General features: G+C 63.7%; 1 protein-coding gene across 5 annotated transcripts; it reads right to left on the bottom strand.

Annotated features, from left to right (window-relative positions):
- Positions 1–87: 87 nt before the first annotated feature.
- PALM (paralemmin) lies at positions 88–20,866 on the bottom strand. 5 transcript variants are annotated; one of them, XM_079116589.1, is made up of 9 exons: positions 20,595–20,866; positions 11,053–11,104; positions 10,798–10,878; positions 10,576–10,703; positions 9,162–9,312; positions 7,761–7,782; positions 6,621–6,683; positions 3,940–4,071; positions 88–890 (listed from the first exon to the last, which is right to left on the bottom strand). In XM_079116589.1, exons 1-9 carry the CDS (start codon positions 20,849–20,851, stop codon positions 364–366), a joined length of 1,413 nt encoding a protein of 470 aa, XP_078972715.1. In that variant the 5' UTR covers positions 20,852–20,866; the 3' UTR covers positions 88–363. The 5 variants fall into 5 exon arrangements, with proteins under 5 accessions (XP_078972715.1, XP_078972716.1, XP_078972719.1 ...); XM_079116590.1 differs by having other exon boundaries at positions 6,621–6,680; XM_079116593.1 differs by lacking the exon at positions 20,595–20,866 and adding an exon at positions 20,263–20,456.
- Between the last annotated feature and the right edge of the window lie 554 nt (positions 20,867–21,420).

The raw sequence follows: 21,420 nt of genomic DNA, 5'->3' as shown, positions 1-21,420 counted from the left end.
CCCCAGGCCCCTCAGAGACGTGGAGTGGCAGGAAGGCACAGGCAGGCTGGCCAAGGCCGCACCAGCCAGGACCTGGTGGGTGGAGCCGCACCCTGCAGCGGCTGCGGCATGGGGGCCTTGCTCGGAAAAGCAGGCCAGCCCGTCTCTCTCCCACCAGAGCCCGGCTCGGGGTCCAGCTGGTGCGGGGTGTGCTGCCAGGTGGGGCCCCGTCCCTCTTTCCACTGGAAGGAAACTCAAGGGACGTGAAGCAACTTGCGTGTCCGGGGCCGAGAGGTCTGGGTGTGGGTGGGCAGGCGCCGGGAGGGGCCGGGCTGGCGGGATCTGGTGTGGTGGGCGGGGGCCGGGGTCTGGGTCTGGGCTGGCTCACATGATGGAGCAGCATTTGCAGCGCTGCTTCTTCACCTCCAGGTCCTGGGGGTCGCTGGTGGTGGCCTGGGGCCCCACCTGGTCCTCCTCCCTGGAGCCTGCCGGGCCGGGCGGCTCCTTGGCGCTGCCGTTGGGCGGCGCAGGCTCCTTGGCCTCTGCGGCGTCCTCGATGACCACCAGCTCGGCCGTGATGGCGTCCTGCAGCCCCAGCACCTTCTTGGTCTCAGCCTCATCCTCCACATCCTGGTAGCCCATGAAGATCATGGTGACCGGGGGCTCCTGGCCGGGCTGGATGCCCGGCGGGCCCGCCGTGGCTTCGCCTGGCTGCGCCTGCACGCCTGGGATCTCCCGCCGGGAGGGTGTGGTCTGGGCGGCCTCCACGGGCCCCCGGGTCTCCGCTGCCCCCGTGGTGGACCCCACCTCGCTCAGAGCAGCCTCGTCTGCTTTGTGGATGAGCTCATCCACCTCTGAGGAGCTCAGTGGGTGGATGCCGTCCTCGGCCGTGCCGTCCAGGGCGTGGACAACTGCACAGGGAGAGACAGAGCTGTGAGTGGGCCCCAACGGAGGCAGAACCCCTGACGGACACCTACAGCCCCTCAGGTCAGCGGGCGCAGCCAGTGGCTGGCAGGAGAAACTCGGGCGCATCGAGGAAGCCTCGGAACACTGCACTGGGGCTTCGCCATCTTGCATTTTGAGACTGTTTCGTAGTCTTGGACCAGCCCACTCCTGTGCAGCTACCTGGCAAAGCAGGGGACACGGTTTGATCTAGACTGTCCCCAAAGGCTCCTGTACTGAGGGGCTTGGTCCCCAGAGAGCAGTGTGCAGAGGTGGGGCCTCTGGGAAGTGGGTGGAGCCTGAGGGCTGGACCTCCTCACGGGGTGATCCCTGGACGGCGGACACACCGCAGAGGCGGCAGGAAGCAGGGGAGGACGTCCTGGGTCTGTTCCGTCCTCTCCCCGTCTCTGCTTCCTGTTCTTTCCCTTGCTGTGACCTTCCACCACCATGCCCCGCCTCACTCAGGCCCAGAGCCGTGAAGCTGCTGACCGGGGCACCACAAGCCACAACGAACCCTTTCTCCTCTAGGCTGCTGTCCTCAGGCACATCGTCACAGCAACAAAGTCTACCACAGTAGGTCTGGGTGTTTCTTTCCATGGTAAATGGAGCAAAAAAGAGGATTCACAAGAGGGGAGTATCTAGACCAAGTGGCCCAGCTGGCCAGGGCTGGACCCGGCTGCTTCTCAGAATTAGGTCCTCCGTGCAGGGGTCTGCCATCCCGGGGGCGGGAGGTGAGGGCGACAGGGACACTGGCTTCTCACACTCTGGGTGCACTGGGTGGGTCCTGGGTGAGCTCAGTCCTCCCTAGAGATGCCTTGAAGGCTGTGTGTGCCTGGGCCCTGCTGCTTGCTGGGCTGAGCCGTGCTGTGCTCCCTGAGCACCCGCTTGCTGGGCTGAGCCGTGCTGTGCTCCCTGAGCACCAGCTTCAGCCCCGAGGGCTTAAGCTACCCCTCCCAGCAGCCGGCTGCCCAGGCAGCACCTGGTCCTGACCCGGGCAGGGGTCCTGTGCCTGGATGCCAGGAGAGCCCGCCACTTGTCTCCGCGTACCTGGGGAGGGGTCCCTGAGGGTGGGGCCCAGGACAGGAATGTGAGTCCTGGAGGGCCACTGGGCATTACCCCCATCACGTCCGTAGGGTGGACGGCTCGCCTCCCACCCTACGCAGAGTCCAGTCAGGCAGGTCGAGTCCCAGCGGGCAGGGGCAGGGCAGGTCTGGTCGACCAAGTGGGGACCCGGGTGGGGCGCTGGGGCCCACTCTTGCCCGGGAGCACTTGCCCCAGAACAGAGCCCAGTGAGGCAGGGGCGGGAGCCTCCGTGGGGGGCACCACGGTGCTGAGGCTCTGGGGCCAGCAGCCGAGGCAGCAGGGGCCCCACCTGGCCAGCACACCAGAGCTGAGAAATGGACACCTGCTGCCACAACTGCACGGAGACTCCTGAGCACTCAAAGCCAGCAGGCAAGGCATCCAGGGTTGCAGGTGGACGCAGGACACGTGGTGTGGCCTGCCTACCCACAGAGCCCTTGGCCAGGGCAGGAGCGAGGTGACCGCTGCAGTGTGGACAGACCTGAGGACCTCATGCTGAGAGTCAGACACACAGGACACAGTGTGTGACCAGGGACAGGAGGGGGCGTCCAGCGGCGGACGCGGACTTGTGGGTGCAGGAGGGACGGGGCTGCTCATGGGGCGGGCCTCCCCATGGGGTGACTGCGCCGCACCTGATGAGTCACACTTTAAGACAGAACTCCGTGACGTGGGGTCACGTCCAGAGACAGGCTTTCCAGGCTGCCGATCCTCCTGGGACCCCACCTCCTGGCGGCGTCCCTGACGCTAGACCCTCCGGCCCTTGGAAGCACCCTTGATTTGTGCACGTACTTTGGTTTTGTGGTGCTGGGAATGCAACCAGGCCCTCCTGCATGCGAGGCAAGCGCTAACCACTGGGCTCCCCCGTAAGGCGTCTTGAAAACGAAATCAGATTTCAGCCTGCAAGGCCCTGCTCAGCCCCGCCCATGGCACCTGGCGCTCTGCCTAGTCCCTCTGTCCCAGCAACCGCACCCACCTCAGGCCTTGACCACGCTGGGCCTGCCGTGCTTCCTCCCCACCTCATCTGAGAAGCCCCCGCCCCACCCCGGCTGGAGACTCCCGAGGCCCCTGTACATCCCTGGCTCTTCCAGTAGCTTTCATCACAATATGATCGCTTAAATGACAGCCAGGCAGGCGGCACACGCCAGTCATCCCAGCTACTCAGGAGGCCAAGGGAGGAGAATCACAAATTCAAAGCTGGCCTGGTCAATGTAGTGAGGCCCTGCCTCAAAATAAAAATAGAAAGGGCTGGGGGTGTAGATCTGTGGTAGAGCAGCCCTGGGCTCAACCCCCAGAACTGCAAAATAAACACATTAATTAGTTAGTTATAAATAAGTGAAGCCGGGCACAGTGGTGCACACCTGTAATCCCAGAGGTTCTGGAGACTGAGGCAGGAGGATTGCAAGTTTGAGACCAGCCTCAACAACTTTGGGAGACCCTGTCTCAAAATACAAAATGGGGGCGTTGGGAGCGTAGATGTGTGATGGAGTACCCCTGGGTTCAATCCCCAGGACCAAAAAGAGTTCTTTAAAAAATAAAATAGGGGCTGGGGTTGTGGCTCAGTGGTAGAGCGCTTGCCTCGCCTGTGAGGCACTGGGTTCGAATCTCCACACCACATACAAATATAAAGTCCACTGACAGATAAAAAATATTTTTTAAAAAATAAAATAAGGTGAATACACAGCCATGAGGGACCTCAGGAGGGGCTGGGCCCACCGCCCAGTGAGTGGGAAGCTGAATCCCACGAGGACTCCCACTCCAGCCTGTGTCTGCAACAGGTCCAGCCACAGCAGTTCTGGAGTGAGTGACCGCTGGGCCTTGGTCAGGTCGAGGATCCCTGAGCCGGCGGGTGGCTGGGGGAGCCCTGCTCTGCTCTGCATCCAACCCTGCGGGGTCTGCACCCTCCACCAGGCTCTGCCAGGGCAGCGGGCGGGGGCCTACCTTTCGTCTCGTCCTCGTAGACCTTGATACCCCGAGGAGGTGGCTCCCGGGGCAGCAGTGTGGTGCTGGACAGCACCCTGGTCTGCCCTGTCACCTTGTCCTTCTCCACAGTGATCTCAACTGAGTACGTGGCTGCAGGAGAGCACTGGTCACGCGCCGTCCACCCCCTTGTGTGCCCTGCGGCGGCAGCCAAGCCAGGAGGGGGCAGTGCAGAGCAAGCAGAGACACGCGGTGTGGACATGGCTCCCCTGCCCAGGGCCCAGCTCCACTGCAGGCATCGGAGGCCCATCCTGCCTCCCAGGGCCCAGTGTCCAGTGCCTAGCTCCTCTGTGGGCATTCGAGGCCCATCCTGCCTCCCAGGGCCCAGGGCCCAGCTTCTCTGCGGGCATTCGAGGCCCTTCTGCCTCCCAGGGCCCAGTGTCCAGTGCCCAGCTTCTGTGCGGGCATTTGAGGCCCATCCAGCCTCCCAGTGTCCAGTGCCCAGCTCCTCTGCAGGCATTCGAGGCCCATCCTGCCTCCCAGGGCCCAGGGCCCAGGTCCTCTGTGGGCATTTGAGGCCCATCCTGCCTCCCAGGGCCCAGGGCCCAGCTTCTCTGTGGGCATTCGAGGCCCTTCTGCCTCCCAAGGCCCAGTGTCCAGTGCCCAGCTCCTCTGTGGGCATTCGAGGCCCATCATGCCTCCCAGGGCCCAGGGCCCAGGTCCTCTGTGGGCATTTGAGGCCCATCTGCCTTCTGCCCCAGGGCCCTTGTCCCTCCCTCTCTGCACACCAAGCCCTGCTTGGCCACCAGGCTCATCTCCACATCCAGGTTCCATCCTATCACCTGAAGCAGAGTGGGTGGGGGAGGCCCAGTCCACCCAGCGCCCAGCCCAGCCTGACCTCTGTTCACCCTGACCCTCTGAACACCGTGCTTCCTCACCCAGCTGGGCTGACGGCTGTCATGGAGTCCCCAGGCTGCAGGGCCCTAGAACCCCTGGGGCCACAGCTCCAGGACCAGCTCACTGCTGCTCTTAAGACTCACCCCAGTGAATCCCTGGGACAGGCAGGGTCCCCACAGCACCTGCTGGAGGATGGCCCTCGGCTCTGGGCCCCAACCGCAGCCCGAGCCGGCCCGGGGAAAGAAGAAAGGGGTCCAGGGCTGGGCCACGGAGCGGCTCCTGCAGACCCCACCCTGAAGGGACAGCAGAGCCAAGGTCCAGGACCCTTCGAGCCTGCTGTCCATCCCCATCAGCTTGGCTCACTTCTGGGTATCTGAGAAGCCCCTCAACCCTGGTGGTCATCCGGGTCTCCTCCTCCCACCCGGTCTCTGGTGCTCAGGCCCAGCTCGGCCCTGGGCTCCACTCTGCTCTGGGACCTTGTCCAGGCCTACCACTGATCTCCAGCAGGACACTGCCCTCAACTCTACTCCCTCGCCCCCCAGAGCCAGGTCCCTGAGACCCGCCCTGCCCTGCCCCTGGGCCTTCCCATCCCAGTCAGGGCAGTTCTGTCCTCCCCAGCCTCTCCCTCACACCCCACTGCAGCCTCCCTCCCAGCCTCCTTCCTCACCGTTAGTCCCCACCATCCACACCTGGACTCCCAGCTCTGCCCGTCTGTTCTCCGCACAGGCACCAGAGGTCCTCAGCCCTCCACGGCGCCCCCAGCTCAGGACACAGCTCAAGTCTTCCCTGTGCCCAGAACCCTGGGAGTTCACGTTCTTTGCTTTGTATTCTTAATCTGTAGAGTGAGTTGCTCCCACCAGAATACAGGCTCCCAGTCTGTGCCCCTCACCCCTGGCACAGGGCAGGTGCTCAATAATGTCGAATGAATGCTGCTATTTAATCTCTTGTCCCTGAGTGGCCTAATATTCCTGTCTCTGGACATCAACTTCTAAGGCCTCCCACACAGTTGGGCAGGTTATACACTGCATGAAGTCTCTGGCCAAGGGAAAAAGCAGGGGGTACCAGACCTGGATGCCAGTCAGGGCCCTAACTGGCACAGGCCCTAAAGGTACCCTCACTCTAGGAATCACTCCCCTGGGCTTCTGCCACCATGCAGGGGACCCTGGGCCTCCCTGAGACCCTCCCTCCCTCAGAACATTGTCACACCCTACTCCCCTACTCCGTCTTCCCTTCCCTCTCCAACTCAAATAACAACACCTCCATGGTCCCTGTCCAGCCCTGTGTGGTGCCAGGCCCTGGGTGCACGGGCAGAATAGCCCGCTCCGGCTGGAGGACAGACAGAGAATGGCTGCGGTGCTGACCTGGGCACTTGGCTGCTGCACACGAGCCCCGCCCAGCTGCCTTGCCCTAGTGGTCCTGCTGCCTGTGGCCCCAGGAGCAGGTGGGATGTGCAGCCAGGGTCTTCAGCAACGGGGCAGGTGCAGGTCTGTGGCCACCCCCACCCAGGGGCCAGCGTGGAGGTTAAGAGTATGGAAGCGTGGGGCACTGGGTTAAAGTCGCCATGCGCAGGGCCCGCCTTCCTGGGGAAGCCCGGCCAGCGTGTGACCAAGTGCTAAAGCAGAGGGACGCGGAGGCCTGCCCCCAGTCCACAGCCCCGGCCTCAGCCCAGCCACCACCCCCATGAGCATTGCCCCATCCGACCCTGCCACGGCAGGCCTGGGTCACCCCACCCCACCAGGCCCTCAGGACTGAGCTGTGGCCCGGGCAGTGGCTGGACACAGGGCCGGAGCCTGGGGGCCACCCACCTGCCTTCATCATGGGCGAGCCTCTGACCGTCCGCACAGGAGTGTTGGAGACTTGCTTCTCTGCTGGGCAGGCAGGGGTGGAGAGAGGGCGGGAGAGAGGTTACACCACCTCATCACAGGTCCAGGTACCCACGCATACGTGCACCCAGACCCCAACTCCCCACGCATGCGTGCACCCAGACCCCAACTCCCCACGCATGCGTGCACCCAGACCCCAACTCCCCACGCATGCGTGCACCCAGACCCCAACTCCCCATGCATGCGTGCACCCAGACCCCAACTCCCCATGCATGCGTGCACCCAGACCCCAGTGCACCCAGACCCCCAATGCCTGGGCCCCTTACATGCACCCAGGCCCCCAGTGCACCCAGACCCCCAATGCCTGGGCCCCTTACATGCACCAGGCCCCCAACACACATGGAGCCCCTCCCCCAAAAGGAAAGGTCAAGTTGGGTTCTCATTTCAGCTCAAAAGACTTTCACAACGTCCACGAGAGGCTGCATGGGTGCACTTTAATTATTAACTGTTAATTCTGCAGTGACACAGTGACACAAGGAGCCCTCTTCTTGTGAATAACCAACACACCATGAATGGGGCCTAAGATCTGTCAGGCCGCTGTGTTCCACTGGCGGCTCTCCTGCTTTGCAGGGAGACAGGCCCACTTAAGACACGTTTGAAAACGTGGCTCCTATTGAGCAGATTCACCGTCGGCCCCTTGAGCTGGGGAGCACCCTGCTCAATCTACACTGCATTCAACGCCCGACGGGGCCCCTTATCCAGCTGCCAGCCTGGGGCTGGGATGCCGGGACTTCTGTCCTTTCCTGCACCGCGAGTAGGGCCTGTCTGCCGCTGCCCTGGTCAGTCCCACCGGCCCTCGATCGCTAGCGCCGCCATCGGGATTTCTCGCCCCACTGTACAGACGCAAAAGCGGAGAACGACCCACCCGCAGGGACCTGAGCGAGCGGGCGGGCGGCCGGTCTCTGTGCGCGCAGCGGGTGCTGCGGGCCTCTCGCCGGCGTTGTGAAACTGAGCGCAGGGATGACGGACAGGCCAAGCCGCTCGGCAGAGGACGGCGCGCCCCACCCCGCTCCCCGCTCGGCCGCCAGGGGGCGCGCGGTCCCGCGCCGCGTCCGCGCCTACCTGTGGGCGTGCCCGGCGGGGTCTGCAAGAGAGAGGCAGAGGGTCAGCCGCCGCCCTGCCGGCTGCGAGTCCGGCGCCCGGGAGGGCGCGGGCGGCCGACGACCCGGTGCACCTGCTTCCCGTCTCGTCTCTCCTGGGGTTCCCGCTGGAATGTGGGGCGGTCTCTGGCTGCGCCCCACACTTTCTGGTCCCCCAACACTCCTAGGCGCTGTCCACTCCCAAGACCAGTTCTCTGGTGGTCTGCCCTGCCCAGCCGGCAGTCTTCTTACTGCCCCCTTACCGCCTTCTGTCTCCGTGTCCTGCCTTTGTGTATAATGTCCCGTCCACCTGGAAGGCTCTGTTTAGCTTTTCCCACGGTGGCTCCTCGCTGAGTCCCTGGCCCTCCAACCAAGTCCCCCACAGTGAGCAGCTCTGTGCATGCTCACTGCCCCTGAGGTTGCTGTCCTGGTCAGGGTCTGCCTCTCCCCAGGATGCCCATGGGCAGTACAGGCAGCTCAGAGTGTTCGTTCCCCTCCAGTGACCCACCAGCTCATCTGCAGACTGCCTGGAGAACTCCTACTCAACCTTCAAGACCCACACCCTCCAAGAAGCCTGCCCAGCCTCTTGTGAATCAGAAGCTTCCTTGAGGTCCCACAGCCTCCATCTTCCTGGCCTCCCAAACCAGGCACAGTCAGCAGAGAGGGTTCCAGACCAGCAGCCCCAGAAGAGCAGTCTGGAAAGGACACAGTGGGGCTGTCTCTCCAGCTGCAGCTCCTTGGGCAGGGACCATGCTGACTCCAGCAAGGCCATGGTGCAGGCAAGGAGGCAAGCCCTCGGGTCTGCTGAGCCCACTGGGTAGAGGCATTAGACACATCTTACACATTGTGCCGACCCTGTGTCTAGGGGCCTGGTCTTAACATGTCTGCTACAGGGCAGACCCCAGAAGCAAAGGCCAAGCCCACCAGGGAACATGCCCCGGTTGTCTGGCCTGGGGCCAGGTGCTTGACCTCCCTGGGCCTCGGGTTTATCTGGCATCATATCAGAACACTGCTCCCACCTAGAAGTGGGGGTCAAACAAACACGTAAAGTGCTCAGCACAGGGCCAGGTGCACAGTAGGTGCACAAGAACAGCATCAGCAATGACAGTAAGTAGGTGGCATTCGTGAAAACCTCCCTCCCTGTGGGCCTGGTGTGAGGGGCTTAATGCTCCAACTCACTGAACCCTCATGACATCCCTCGCTAGGGCTCTAGTTGCTCCTGCATCTCATGGATGGGGAAACTGAGGCTCGGAGAGGCCAAGCCACGTGTCCCAGGCTACGCAGCAGGGCCTCTAACCCAGCACCTGCTCTCTGTGCTTGGGCCCCGGGGCACCCTGCTGAAGAACGGGGTCAGGGCCAGGGACCTGCCCACACAACATCTCACCTGCTGTGAGTCACACACCACCTCTGGCTGGGGCTCCTCCTTGGCTGGGCTTGGGGCCAGGGCCCGGGCTGGACTGGGGGCCGCCTTGTTCTCTCTTGAAGTGGCTGGGGCCGATTCTCCATCCTCCAGCACGTCGATTTCCTTCTCCAGCCTGAGGCGGGCAGGTGAGAGGTGTCTGTCTGCAGCGCTGTTCTGGCACTTTCTACCCAAGGACTCACTGACTGACTTTTCCTAACAGCCCTGTAAGGTACTCTCTCTCTCTCTTTTTTTTTTCTTTTTTTGGGGGGTGGTGCTGGGACTGAACCCAGGCCCTTGTGCATGCAAGGCAAGCACTCTACCAACTGAGCATGTCCCCAGTCCCCCCGTAAGGTATTCTCATCACACCACTTTACAGCAGGGGAAACTGAGGCACAGCAGAGTCACGCAGCCAGCAAGGGGCAGAACAGCATTCCCACCAGGGCTGGCTCTGCCAAATCCCTTCACAGGTGGTTCAAACTCCCCCCTTTTCCACTCAAATTCATTTATTTCAACAGGAAACATTCTCTCTCCAGGGACAATGGAAAAAATGTGTCAGGAGATATAGGTACAAATAAACCCAGCTTGGCTGGGCTCCACTCAGGCCAGCCACCCGCTGGACACCACCCCAGGAAACCTGTTCCCCTAGGACCGCCCGGCAGGGCTGAGATGAAAACAGCTTCCAGTGCCTTCCTCAGCTGTGCTCCTGCCTGCAGACACCTCCCCTCTCAGTGGTCTTCCCTCCCAGGCTAGGCTGCCTCAGCCCCACCTGCCCAGTGCCCTACCCGCCAGGAGGGATTCCTGGGCCCCCGGCCCACCAGTGGAGAAACCCAGCTCAGGGAGAAAGTATCCTCAGCTCACCCATGCATCAGATCCCACGTCCCTGTCTCCACCACCCACACCAGAGCACATCCCAGCCCGCACCCCCGACACACGCCCCCTCAAGCCAGTCGGTCAGGACTCTGGCCAGCCTAGGTCCAGTGCAGGGGCCCCGTGCCGCATGGCTGGGCAGGCTCTTGCCTCTCAGACCCTTCTCCTGGTGGAGGGTCATTTCTCTCCGCCCTGCCCAGTCACCCTGGCCTGCCTGGAAGCTCGTTTTCTCCCAGCCCCCCACTGTCCCCATCCTGCCCCCACCCCTGAACTTCCTGCAGGCCCAGCTGCCTGAAGCCACGGAGGCAACTCCATCCTGTGCTCCAAGACCACAGGTCCATTTTCTTTTTGAGGACAGCCCTCGGGCTGTTCCCTGTCCACTCCTGGGGGGAAGGTGGCTTCTACAGCAGATGCACCCAGGCCCACCTCGGTTCCAGAGCCCAGTGATCCTGACTGTTCTGCCACCTGACCGCCCCCACCCAGAGGCGGAGCCCCAGCACCCTCCTGGAAGCTGGACCCCCACACCCACCTGGAGATGGAGCCCTCCAGGAGCCGGACCTTCTGCTCCTCCTCCTGCATCTGCCTCCTCATGTCCTCCCCTTGGGAGGCTGAGGACGGCGTGCCCTCCAGCAGCCAGCGTTCCCGCAGGGCCTTGGACTGCAAAGCAGGGATTCGGGTCAGGCCCGGGTCGGGACGGGCGCGCTGCGGCTGAGGGCCGGGAGGGGGCCTGGGGTGGGGTTGGGCCGCTGACCTTGAGGTGCTGCAGCTGCCGCCGGTCCTCCTCCAGCTGCCTGCGCTTGCCCTCGATCTCCGCCTGCCGCTTCCGCTTCTCCTGGTGGGAGGGAGGATGCAGGGTCGGCTGGGCCAGGCCACCGGGGCCCCACGAGCTCCAGCAAGACCCCCAGACCTAGGTCCTCTGGAAGTGAGGATGGCACTCGGCCCGCCGGCCCCACCCAAGACCCCCTTCCCCAGTCCCCCCGCCCGCGTCCCGTTGGCCAGGACTCACTGCGATAGCCTGGATCCGCTCCTGCTGGGACGAGCGGTCTGCCTCCAGGACCCTGGAGAGGAGACGGCCAGCTGATCCACTCCACGGCCAGCCAGACCCCAAATCCAGCCAGTCTCTGGATTCTGCCCTCGTGCATGGACCCCACGCTTGCCACTGACCCTCTTCCCCTCTGTAAAGGGGCCTCCCTGCCCGCTCCAAGGCACTCTACCCCCCTCACAACCTCATTAACTCACTCAGCAAACCCTCCAGCAGCATCCCAAGGGCAGGCCAAGGGAGGAACAGTCCCAGGGAGCTGAACAGGAGGGGGCAACCTCTGCCTGCAGACGGGCTTGGGGAGGGGGGCGGCGAGGCTGGGCCAGGATGGATGCACAGGAGTTCACCAGAAGGGTACTGCAGGGAGCAGGGTGGACGCCCCACAGCCTCTCACCCACCCAGAGAGGGAAACCAGGAGGGCGAAGGAAGCACCAGCCCCACCTCCCAAACCTGGTCTTCCAGTGCTTCCCACACCAGCCTCCAATGGAGTCCACAGGAGCCCAAAGGCTCAGAGAGAGCACGAGCTTTCCAGGCACACACAGCAAAGCAGCAGCAAGACCAGGGCTCCACTCAGTTCTCTTTCTCATCTGGAGCCTCCCACCAGGGTTTTCACAGTAGTCTCCAGGGCTGGTATGCAGTAGGTGCTCAATAAACATGAGCATTGCCAGATGCACCTGGGAGCAGGGTTTCCTGCTGTCTGGGGGACACTTGGAGAACTCCTCCCTGACCCTGACTCCGCCCAGCCTCTGCTCTGCCTGGCCAGGAACCACCCGTAGCAGGAGCCTAGTGGACGCTGGGAGCAGGACCCTAGACCTGTCCCTGGGTGTGCTAATGACCTCATGTCTCCAGCTGCTGCAAAGCCAGAGAGGAGCTGGGGGTCTGGGGCCTGTGGTAGGGGCTCCCACTGTCTGCCCCCAAGATGAGCTGCTGGCCTGGGCAGCAGGAGGGCAGGGCCGGCGGCCCCTTGTGAGCAGAGGGAACCAGACCCCACGTCCTCCCCTCCCACCTTCCTCCTCCCAGGGGCTGAGAGCACAGGCCAGCTGTCCTCTGGGTCTCCCACCACCCTCAACGCCCCTTGACCTGTCAGTCCTGGAGCCGCCCAGACCCTCCCAAGAGCCCCTGCACCTCCCGGGCCTCAGTTTCCCCATCTGCCCAGGGGTGACAAGTACCTTCCCATCACATCCAAGAGTGTGGCAGGGAAGCAGTTCCCAAACCCCACACCACACTGGCTCCACCTCAGCCCCAGCTTGGGAGGCCGCTCAGGGTGCAGACAGCCCTGCTGCACCTTGCCGGACCCCCAGGGTTCAGAGTCCTGGCCTCACCCCAGCTCAGCCCAACAGGGGACCCCACCCAGCCCCTCCCTTCCTGGCAGGAAGCGCCTACCCCTTCCAGTGATCCAGGGTGCAGTGCAGCTGGCCATGCCTTCTGTGGCTTCCCATCTCCCTCTTCTAGGATGCTAGGTTTGGCTGGTTGAGGCTCAGGAAAGGTCTGATCCAGCTTTCTGACTTAAGGCCCTTCCCGAAGGGCCAGAGCAGCTGGAGCTGTGGGCCTGCCCTGCTGCCGTGTGATGCAGTCTCAGTGTCTGCACTCTGCTCCCCACAGGGTCTGCACGTCTGCCCCTTCCTGCTGGCCCTACAACTCCCTGTGCCAGCCCAGGCCTCTACCATCTCCTGCTGCCTTAGCCTGGCCTCCTCTCAGACAAGTCAGCTTCTCAAATGAGACTAGACCCTGTGGCTCTCCTGCCTAAAGTCTCCCTGTCCCCATCACGCTTTGATGGAACCAGGACAGAAGCGCACGGCCCAGCCTGTGGCCTCTCCGCCCCGGCTCCACAGGTTGTGGCAGCCTCATGTCTGTGCAGGGCCTCCTACTTGCTGGGCCCCCTGTGGTGAACTCCCCATGGCTGGAAACCAGGTCCCCAGGGCAAGGCCAGGGGTGGAGAGTGGGAGCCCAGCAGCCACTGCCCCAGAGCCACACCGGAGCCGCCCTTCCCAGCTCCGCCCTAGCTTCTGGGAGTGGGCAGAGCTGCCGCAGGGGGTCCACACAGCCTCCAAGACTCCGGTGCACACAGGGTGGTAGGCCGGCAGTCCAGTGTCCTGTCCCCACCCCGGCAGTCAGGTGGCCATTCAGACCCGACACAGGGACGGCTGTATGGCCAGCCTGCCAGGCTGGAGACAAGGCGGGTAGTGTCCTTGCTTGGGCGGTCTGTCCCCTGAGCCAGGGCAGGGGAAGGTCAGGCGGGCAGAGAGAGGCGCCAGGACAGTGTTCCCAGAGAGGCCCCGGAAGCGCATTTCCACCCCTCCGTCCACTCCATCCCAGACAGACTGCGCCCCCTCCCTCCCTCCCCAGCCTAGGGGCGCCAGAGCCGCCCCGCCCCGCCCCGCCCCGCCCCCGGGCGCCGCATCGGCGGGTGATGGATGGCGGGCCCGCGGGAGGCGGTCGCCCTGGCAACCGCGCTGTCCCCATGGCGACAGGGAGGCCCGGCACGCGGGGGCGGGGCCCGCGCTGAGCACCTCCCGCCCCCGGCCGCTCCCGCCGGGGCTGGGGGCTGTCTCTCGGGAGAGGGGTCGACCCGCGGGCTGCCGCCGCGGTGGGGCACCTCCCGCCGGCCACCACCGGGCAGGGGAGGATGGAGCCGCGGAGGTTGCGGGGGGAGGCTCATCGCCACGGCCGCGAAATAAAGATGCTGTAAACACCCGCGGGACAGCCGCGAGGCCGGGGCCGGGGCGCGCCTCGCCGAGCCGGGGCGCGGGACGGTCCTGCCGCCGGCACCCCGCCCGGGCGGTCACCAAGGCGCCTGCCGGTGGGAAGCTGTTGGGGCTGAAGGCGCCGAGTATTCAGAACCGAGTGGCAGCGGCCCCGCGGGCCGTGTGACCCCAGGCAACCTCTCCCGGCCTCTCAGCCTCGCCTGCCTCCGCTGCCAGTGGGCAGCAGCTCTGAGCTGCTGCGGGAGGACGCCGCGCCTGGGCGCCCACCATCTGCGTAGGCAAGCGTCTTGTCCGCGCTTATTTTAACGGCGCTTGGAGCAAAATCTGGGCTCCAGCGTGGTGGTGGGCGGCTCAGGACCCGCGAGGGCGAGACAATCCAGGCTCCAGGAGAGGAGCTAACGGGGCCCAGCCCAATGACAACCCGCAGGGGCCTCGCATAGCAGGGCGTTTGTTTTTTAAAGGACCAGAGAGGTTATGCAACAGGCCCAAGGTCACCCAGCAGGCAGGGCAGGGCGGTCCTGTCTGGAGGTGTGGGGGTGTAGCGGGTCTCCCCACAGGCCTTGCCCTGGAAGCTGTGGCTGGACTGGCAGGAACATGAGGGTCCCATCCCAGGGCTGGCGATGGGCCCAGTGTCCAGAACATTCCTGAGCTAACTGAAAGGAAACAGCTGACGGTGACCTTGGTCAAGCCCTGTGAGAGTCATGAGGGCCTGAGGGGGGTGAGAGAGCCAGGCGCCCCTTCCCCACTGTGGGCTGGAGACGGCAGGCCTGACCTCACCTGTCTGGTCCCCCTGGACTCCCAGGGCACCAGCTCTTTCACGGCATGGTCTGGCCCCTCGCCCGTCCACGAGCCTTCCTGGACCCTCCTTCACCGCCTCCCAGGAAGCCCTCCAGGTGTCCAGCCCCTCAGCGCTCAGCTGGGGGGCTCCCAGGCCCCACATCCCTGGGGACAGTGGAGAACCCCAGGAGCATCACCCGGGGGCAGAGGGCGCCAGGGCAGGTCACTAGCCTGGGATGGGAGGGGCAGCAGTGGACCCTGCCCTGGACCTCACAGCAGGAAGGGGCAGTTGGGGGTGGACCCAGCTGAGACCAGCCCTCTCTCCTCACTCCTGGACACTCAGGTCTGCTGTCTCCAGACCTGTCCTGGGCTCCTTCTCAGAGGCCACCTCCTCTGACCACCTGAGTGCTACCCTAGCACCTCCAAGCCCCCAGTCCGCCCAAGAGCACCAAGACATGCTCAGTCATCTTGCTTTTTCCCTGTCTCTCCAAGAGGACAGGGCTATGCTGTCCCTGGCACACAGCAGGTACCTACTGTCAGCTGGACAGGGAGCAATCTCAAAGGAAGCCCCCAGCCCAAGGCCCCTGGCCTCCGCCCCTGCCCTGCACACTCCTGCCATCCCCAGGGCCATCTACCCGTCATCGTGCCTCCCTGTCCCTCTGCCCAGGCGCTGTCAGACTTACACTGAGCTAAGGCAGGGTCCTCACCTACCCAGCACCAGGAGTGCTGGCCAGCGAGTACACAAACACCAGGTGTCCACGGGTGGACAAAAGGGTACACAATGTGGTCAGTCTACCTGGAGAGTCCTCAGCCAGAGCAGGAGCGAGGTGACCGCTGCAGTGTGGATGGACCTGAGGTCCTGGTGCTCAGTGAGAGCCAGACACACAGGGCACAGGTGTGACCCAGGGACAGGAGGGTCCAGGGCAGGAGTCCAGAGACGGACATGGACCTGAGGGCACAGGGCTGGAGGGACGGGGCTGCTTGTGGGGACGGGGTGGACTTGTGGGGGGGACGAGTGCTCTGGAGCAAGCTGTGGAGTACGAATATCAGCCCACTCTCAAGGCGTCCTGGGCCAGGGACCCGGACTGCCTGAAGTCCCCTGAGCCGCAGGGACACCTCGAACGCACATGCCTGAAGGTGACCATGGTTCTCCTCTGTGGAGCTGGGGAGAAGCCAGGGCCAGGGCCAGGCCGGCCTCTGAGGGCAGGGGACCCTCCCACGGTCCTGTCCTCGTCCCCACCCAGGGATGGAGCTCAGAAGGCTTCAGATTTTGGAGTGTGAGGTCAGGGCTGCTCATCCTGAACTAAGAACATGAGCTGGACACTGGACAGGAGTCAGGAGGCCTGAACTGGAGCCTCAGCAAGGCTGAGGAGCTCAGTGGGCTGACCCATCCAAGCTGACCTTTCCGCTGGCCAGGCGAGGCTGGGCTGTGGTCCTGCCACCTGCACGGGCAGTGTGAGGTCCTGCCTGGGTCTCTGGGTCAGTAAGCACATGCTGGCGAAGGGCACACCTGCTCGATCTGTGACAGGGGTCACCAGACCCCTGCCCAGGCCACTGCCATCCGTGCCCAGGAGGTTCCAGGGCTGGACCGTCCCACCCAGACTCCTCTGCCCTGCAGCGCCCCCACCCGGCTGCCCTTGCTCTGGTCCTCACTAAGCTTCGCCCACCACCAGGCCTGGCTCACCCTGCTCCCCAACCCGAGCCCAGTTCAGATTCTGTCCCCATGACCAGTGACCAGCTCTGACAGTCCCTGAATTCCTGCTGGAAACCTCTGGCAGGAGACAGCCACCTCCTTGACGCTCTTGACACAGAGACCTCCACGGAGTCACCATCCAGGACAGCAGGACCCTGGACAGACTCCTGAGCAGAGTGCCTATCCCTGGGGCAGCTCTGACCACCACAAAGCCAGGCGCAGCAGCCACACCTGTCGTCCCAGTGACTCAGGAGGCTGAGGCAGGAGGATCTCAAGCAAGGGCGGCCTGAGCAACACAGTGAGACCTCATCCCAAAACAAGATAAAAACGGGGAGAGGTACAGCTCAGCAGTGGAGCACCTCACAGCAGGTACGGGCTGGGTTCCATCCCCAGCACTGCGGGAAGGAGTGCAGAGGAGAGGTGGGGTGGGAAGGGAGAAGTTCTGCAGTCAGGTTTCACCTGCCAGGATGAGGGCCTCCCCCTGGCTCTGGTGGAGATGTACTTGTCAGAGCTGAGCCCCAATTTGCTCCTTCCTGGTCCCACCCCTGATGCCTACATGGCCCTTGCTCCTCTGCTGCTCAGACACTGCCCACAGCTCTCCAGCAGGTGGTCCGGGCCTGGCACAAACCAGAGAATGTTCCCATCTTTGGATGCTTCCCACCTCTGGGTCTTGGCAAGTGCCACTCTTGCCACCAGATGCACACTTCTGCCTGCTGGGTAAACCCTTCGCCATCCTTCATAGGAAAGGACCCTGGTGGAAGAAGCCAGGAGACCTTCCCCACACTTCTTTTTTCTGGTACTGGGGATTGAGCCACACCTCCAACACTTTTTTTATTTCTTCAATTTTTAAATTTTAAGTCAGGGTCTTGCTAAGTTGCTTAGGGCCTCACTAAGTTGCCCAGGCTGGCCTGGAACTTGAGATCCTCCTGCCTCAGCCTCCCAAGACACTGGGGTTACCAGCGTGGCCACTGTACACAGCTTTTCCCACACTTCTCACCCTGCGTGGGTGGGAAGGTCAACAGGCAGCATCTGTTATGTGAGCAGATGATGGTCTGGACTAAGACAGGATACAAGGAAAGGTCATGTTTTCTAAGAACATCAGCCCATTTTGCAGCTTTAAGATCCGAGACTTCCCCATCCCCTCCCGCCCCTGCCAAGGATGGACCTGGCCATGGGCTGAGGCAGAAACTGGCACTGGGTGGCACAGAAGATACTCAAGTCCCCACCTGCCAGCACCCAACCTCACTCTGCAGGAGGAAATCAGCCACAGGGAAGCAACATGTCCAAAGACCCTCAGGGGAGCCCCTGCTTCCAAACCAGTCACAGAAGTGATGAGGAGAAGGCTGCATGTGTGCCTGGGGCCAAGACCCCTGCCAAGGATCCCTTCCATCTGGCTCAGAAAACTAAAAGCAGATGCCACTGTATCTGATACGCTGGATCCCCCACCCCGGCCATAGCCCCTGGGATGCAGGAAGGCACCAAAAAGCACCCCAGCCCCCACCCTGACAGCTCAGATGCAAACCCCACCCCAGGGCTCCGCCCCTGCCTCCTGACACCTCTTGACCTTTCTGGGCCTGTTTCCCACTTCAGATTGCTGTAGGGACCAAGCACCAGCGCGAGGCGCTCAGGGCCGCTCAGGGCTGGGCCAGGGAGATGCAAGTGTCCAGGAACTGAGCAAACAAGCCACACCTGCCTCCTCCCAGCCAGCAGTGGCTCCATCCGCAGCGGAGGGCTCACAGTCCAAACCAAATGCCCTCCCTCTGGGGTAGAACGCTACCTTGTTACCAAGACGGAGAAAACCAGAAGTTGTTGCCCCAAACGTAAGAGCCAAAAAGCTGAGCACAGGACAGTCACGGCGGAAATGGAAGCTGGTCACTGCATCCAGTCAGCACTGAATTCCTGCCTTAACCCACCGACTTCTCCCCAGGGGGATCTGCCAGTGCAGAGCACCCAGCACACTCTCCCTCTGGAGAGGGCCCAGCTGAGGGCGGAGGAGGAACGGGGCAGTCCAGGCCACACGCCTCCCAGGGCACAGGTCCCCACCAAGAACCTGCTCACTGCATCCTGCATGCTCCCTGGCTACTCACCGATCTCTGTTAAATCCTCACATTGTTAACGAAAATCAAGACTTACATCAACATTTTGGCTTCCTTCGATCCGCAAATGCAATTTTAAACTTGCCATCACTGCTGGCGCCACAGCACCCAGCGCCTGTCTCCAGCATGGTGGGCTGTGAGACCATGACGGAGAGGTGAGTTGTCACGTTCTGGCTGCGCTGCCTCCCTCCCTGCCTGCAGTCCACTTTGGCCCAGAGGAGAAGGCCCAGAGGCAGGGCAGTCTCTGATGAAACCTCTCCTACCCTCTGTCACCAGGGAACCGGAAAGAGGCTTTCTCCCCTGCTGTCCACAGCTGCAGATGCCCAGCCCTGGTTGCACCCGTACACAGCGACTGATGGCCCAGTGAGGGCCCCATGGGTCATAGCTGACCCATGCCCAAGAAGCCACAGGGCCAGTGTGGGAAGGGGCTCTCGGTGTACTGTGTGACCCTGGGGCAGCTGCTATCCCTCTCTGAGCCTCGATCTCCAGAAGGGAAAGAAAAGGAAAGGGCAGCGGGAAGGGGAACAATAGGGCCCAACCAGCAAATTCCCTCAGGCTGCTCCTCTGGGTAGGGGTGCTCCCTGCTTCCTGCCCTGGGCAGCCCCCTCCCATGGCCACACCCTGCCCAGGTCCTGCCCTCAGGAGGCTCTGAGACTCCCCTGGGCCAGGAGAGGGGAGCAGAAAACCCAGCCAGGGGCAGGGCACAGGCCAGCCCAGGCCCTGGCTCCCCTGAGCCCCGGCTGGGCGCCCAGGGCGGGGTGGGGAGCAGGCCAGGCCTTTGTCTGGGTTTTCAAAAGCAGAGGACACTGGGTGTCTCTCCTTTCCCAGGCAGGGAGGGAGGAGGTGGCTCCCACCCAGGCCAGGGTGTGGCAGGTCATGGGTCCCGGGTAAATCCCCAGGGGAAAGTCACCACTTAGAAAACACAGCCAGAGGGAAGGGCAGGGGAAGGGACCTCTGGCCTGGACAGCCCTCCAAGCCAGCCGTGCTGGGTGGGATGGGGTTCCAGAGTGGGGCACTGCTGGCCCTTTCACAAAGTGTCAGATCGGTGACCACAGAAGACGTGTCCCAATCCACTGCCAACAAACACATCCAGCTACCTCCGGCCCACCTGTGGGAGTGAGGGGCCTGGAGGGCACCCTCAGCTGGAAGAGGGGACGGAGCCCTGCGTGGTCAGGCACACTCCTCGGGCACCTGTATACAGTCGCTCATCTGCCCAGCTGCTCCCGGGCCAAGGAACTCGGCTGCCCCTGCTGCGCACAGCTCCAGGATTCCAGCGGCAGCCCCCTCCCCGGCCCTTTTAGCCACACCTCTGGGTCCCCTTCTTGGGGCAAGGGTATCAGACTTCCAGAGGGGCGGGAATCAAACCCGAGCTTCCCTCTGGGAAAGGCCTAGTACTTCTCCGCCCAAGGACGGAAGGCCAGCGAGGCCCCCTCCCACAGTGCAACTCGGGACAACACCTGGCGCCAGACCTGGGCCTGGGCGGGGGCTCAGGACAGCAAGCAGGCCCTGGGAGCGCAGGGCGGAGCAGGACTGGCCAAGCGCGCCTCCAGGGCGCAAGCAGCAGCGAGCTCAGGCCGGGGCGGGGGAGGGGTGCGTGGCCACGGCCGGCAAGTGCCATTGGGGAGGGGTCGTCGCTCCCCGAGGCCGCCCACCCACAGGTGGCCGAGGCTCGCCCGAGGGACGCGGGCGGGCGTGGGCCTGCCCAGGTCCCGGAAGCCCCCAGCCCGCGCCCCCAACCCCGGCCCGTGGCCGCCGGGGTCTGCAGGGGGAGGCCCCAGGACCGGCCCCTTGGAAGCTGCTGGAGTCGGGAGCCCCTCGGCTCCGCCGCGTCCGCGCGGGGGCCGCGACGCCCCCACCGGAGGCGGGCGGGGGGCCCCCGGGCGGCGGCCGGCGCGCGCCTACTCACTCCATCTCGGCGCGAGGTCAGGTCCGCGGTGCCGCGGCAGGGACGGCGCTGGCGGGCGGCTAGGGCCTGGCGGCCGGGGCTGCGCGGCGCGGGGGCGGCACCGGCGCGGGCATCGCCGCGCGCGGCGGGTATTGTCCGGGCGCGGCCGGGTGGGCTCGTGCGCGCGCCGCGCTCCCCTGCGCGCCCGCGCTGCGCCTCCTGCAGGCCGGCGCGCAGGCCCGGCAGTCGGAGGCTCCGGCCGGCGGTTCCCAGACAGTCCCGCCCTCGCCGCCCCGGCCACAGTCAGAGTCAGCGCCTTCCCCGAGGAGCCGGGCGCACGGGGTCAAACTGACCTGTGCAAGGGGAGAAGGAGCCCCGGAGGTCCCAGCGGCCCGCGGTGGGAACCGCTGCGAAGAGAGGCTGGCGACCCTGCTGCAGGCGCAGAGGCCAGAGGGGGGGAACCAGGCCAGGAAGGACAGCAGCAATCCGGGCAGGCTGGAGGCCGAGCCTGGGGCCGAAGGGCTGGACCTGGGCTAACGAATCTCAGTGCGCTTTCCAGAGTGACTGAGGGGGCGGGTGCAGGAGGCCAGGGGGCCGGCTTCCTGGCCATAGCGGGAGAGAGAGACCTTCTTCCCAGGGTTTATAAGGACGCTGCAGCCCTCCGGCCGCCCACCCTCGGGGACCTGGGGCGGCAGGCCTGGAGAGCTTCCAGAGACCCGTTGTTTTCCTGCTTGCTGGTGCCGGATAAGCGGGTGCATGTTTGAAGGAAGATGGTTTTGGACTGATGAGCTGCCCAGCCTGGGAGGGGCCACTGATGAGGTCTTCCCCTTTACAGACCTTTGTGTTCCCACTTTTACGATGAGCACACTTTCATTTTAGAATTGAAGACAGATGGATTAACAAATAAGGAAATGGGCCTCGGCTTTCCCCCCTCCGAGCTGTGTGACCCTGGATCTTTCTTAACCTGCCTGGCTTTACTCTGCCATCTCCTCGGGTTTGGGGAGGACTAACGGAGAATAGACTCAAAGAGCGCTGAACATGGTCGGCATACACTCACTCTGGGGTTGGCAGTAAAGACCCAGATAGTAAATATTTTCAACATTGTGGGACAGACACCTCTGAGGCAAGGACTCTGCTCTGCCTTTACCACTTGAAAGTAACCAGAGGTGATAGGTAAAT

Source organism: Sciurus vulgaris, assembly GCF_902686455.1.
Source record: "Sciurus vulgaris genome assembly, chromosome: 16".
NCBI classification, from domain to species: Eukaryota; Metazoa; Chordata; class Mammalia; order Rodentia; family Sciuridae; genus Sciurus; species Sciurus vulgaris.
This window is presented reverse-complemented; position numbering and strand designations above follow the sequence as displayed.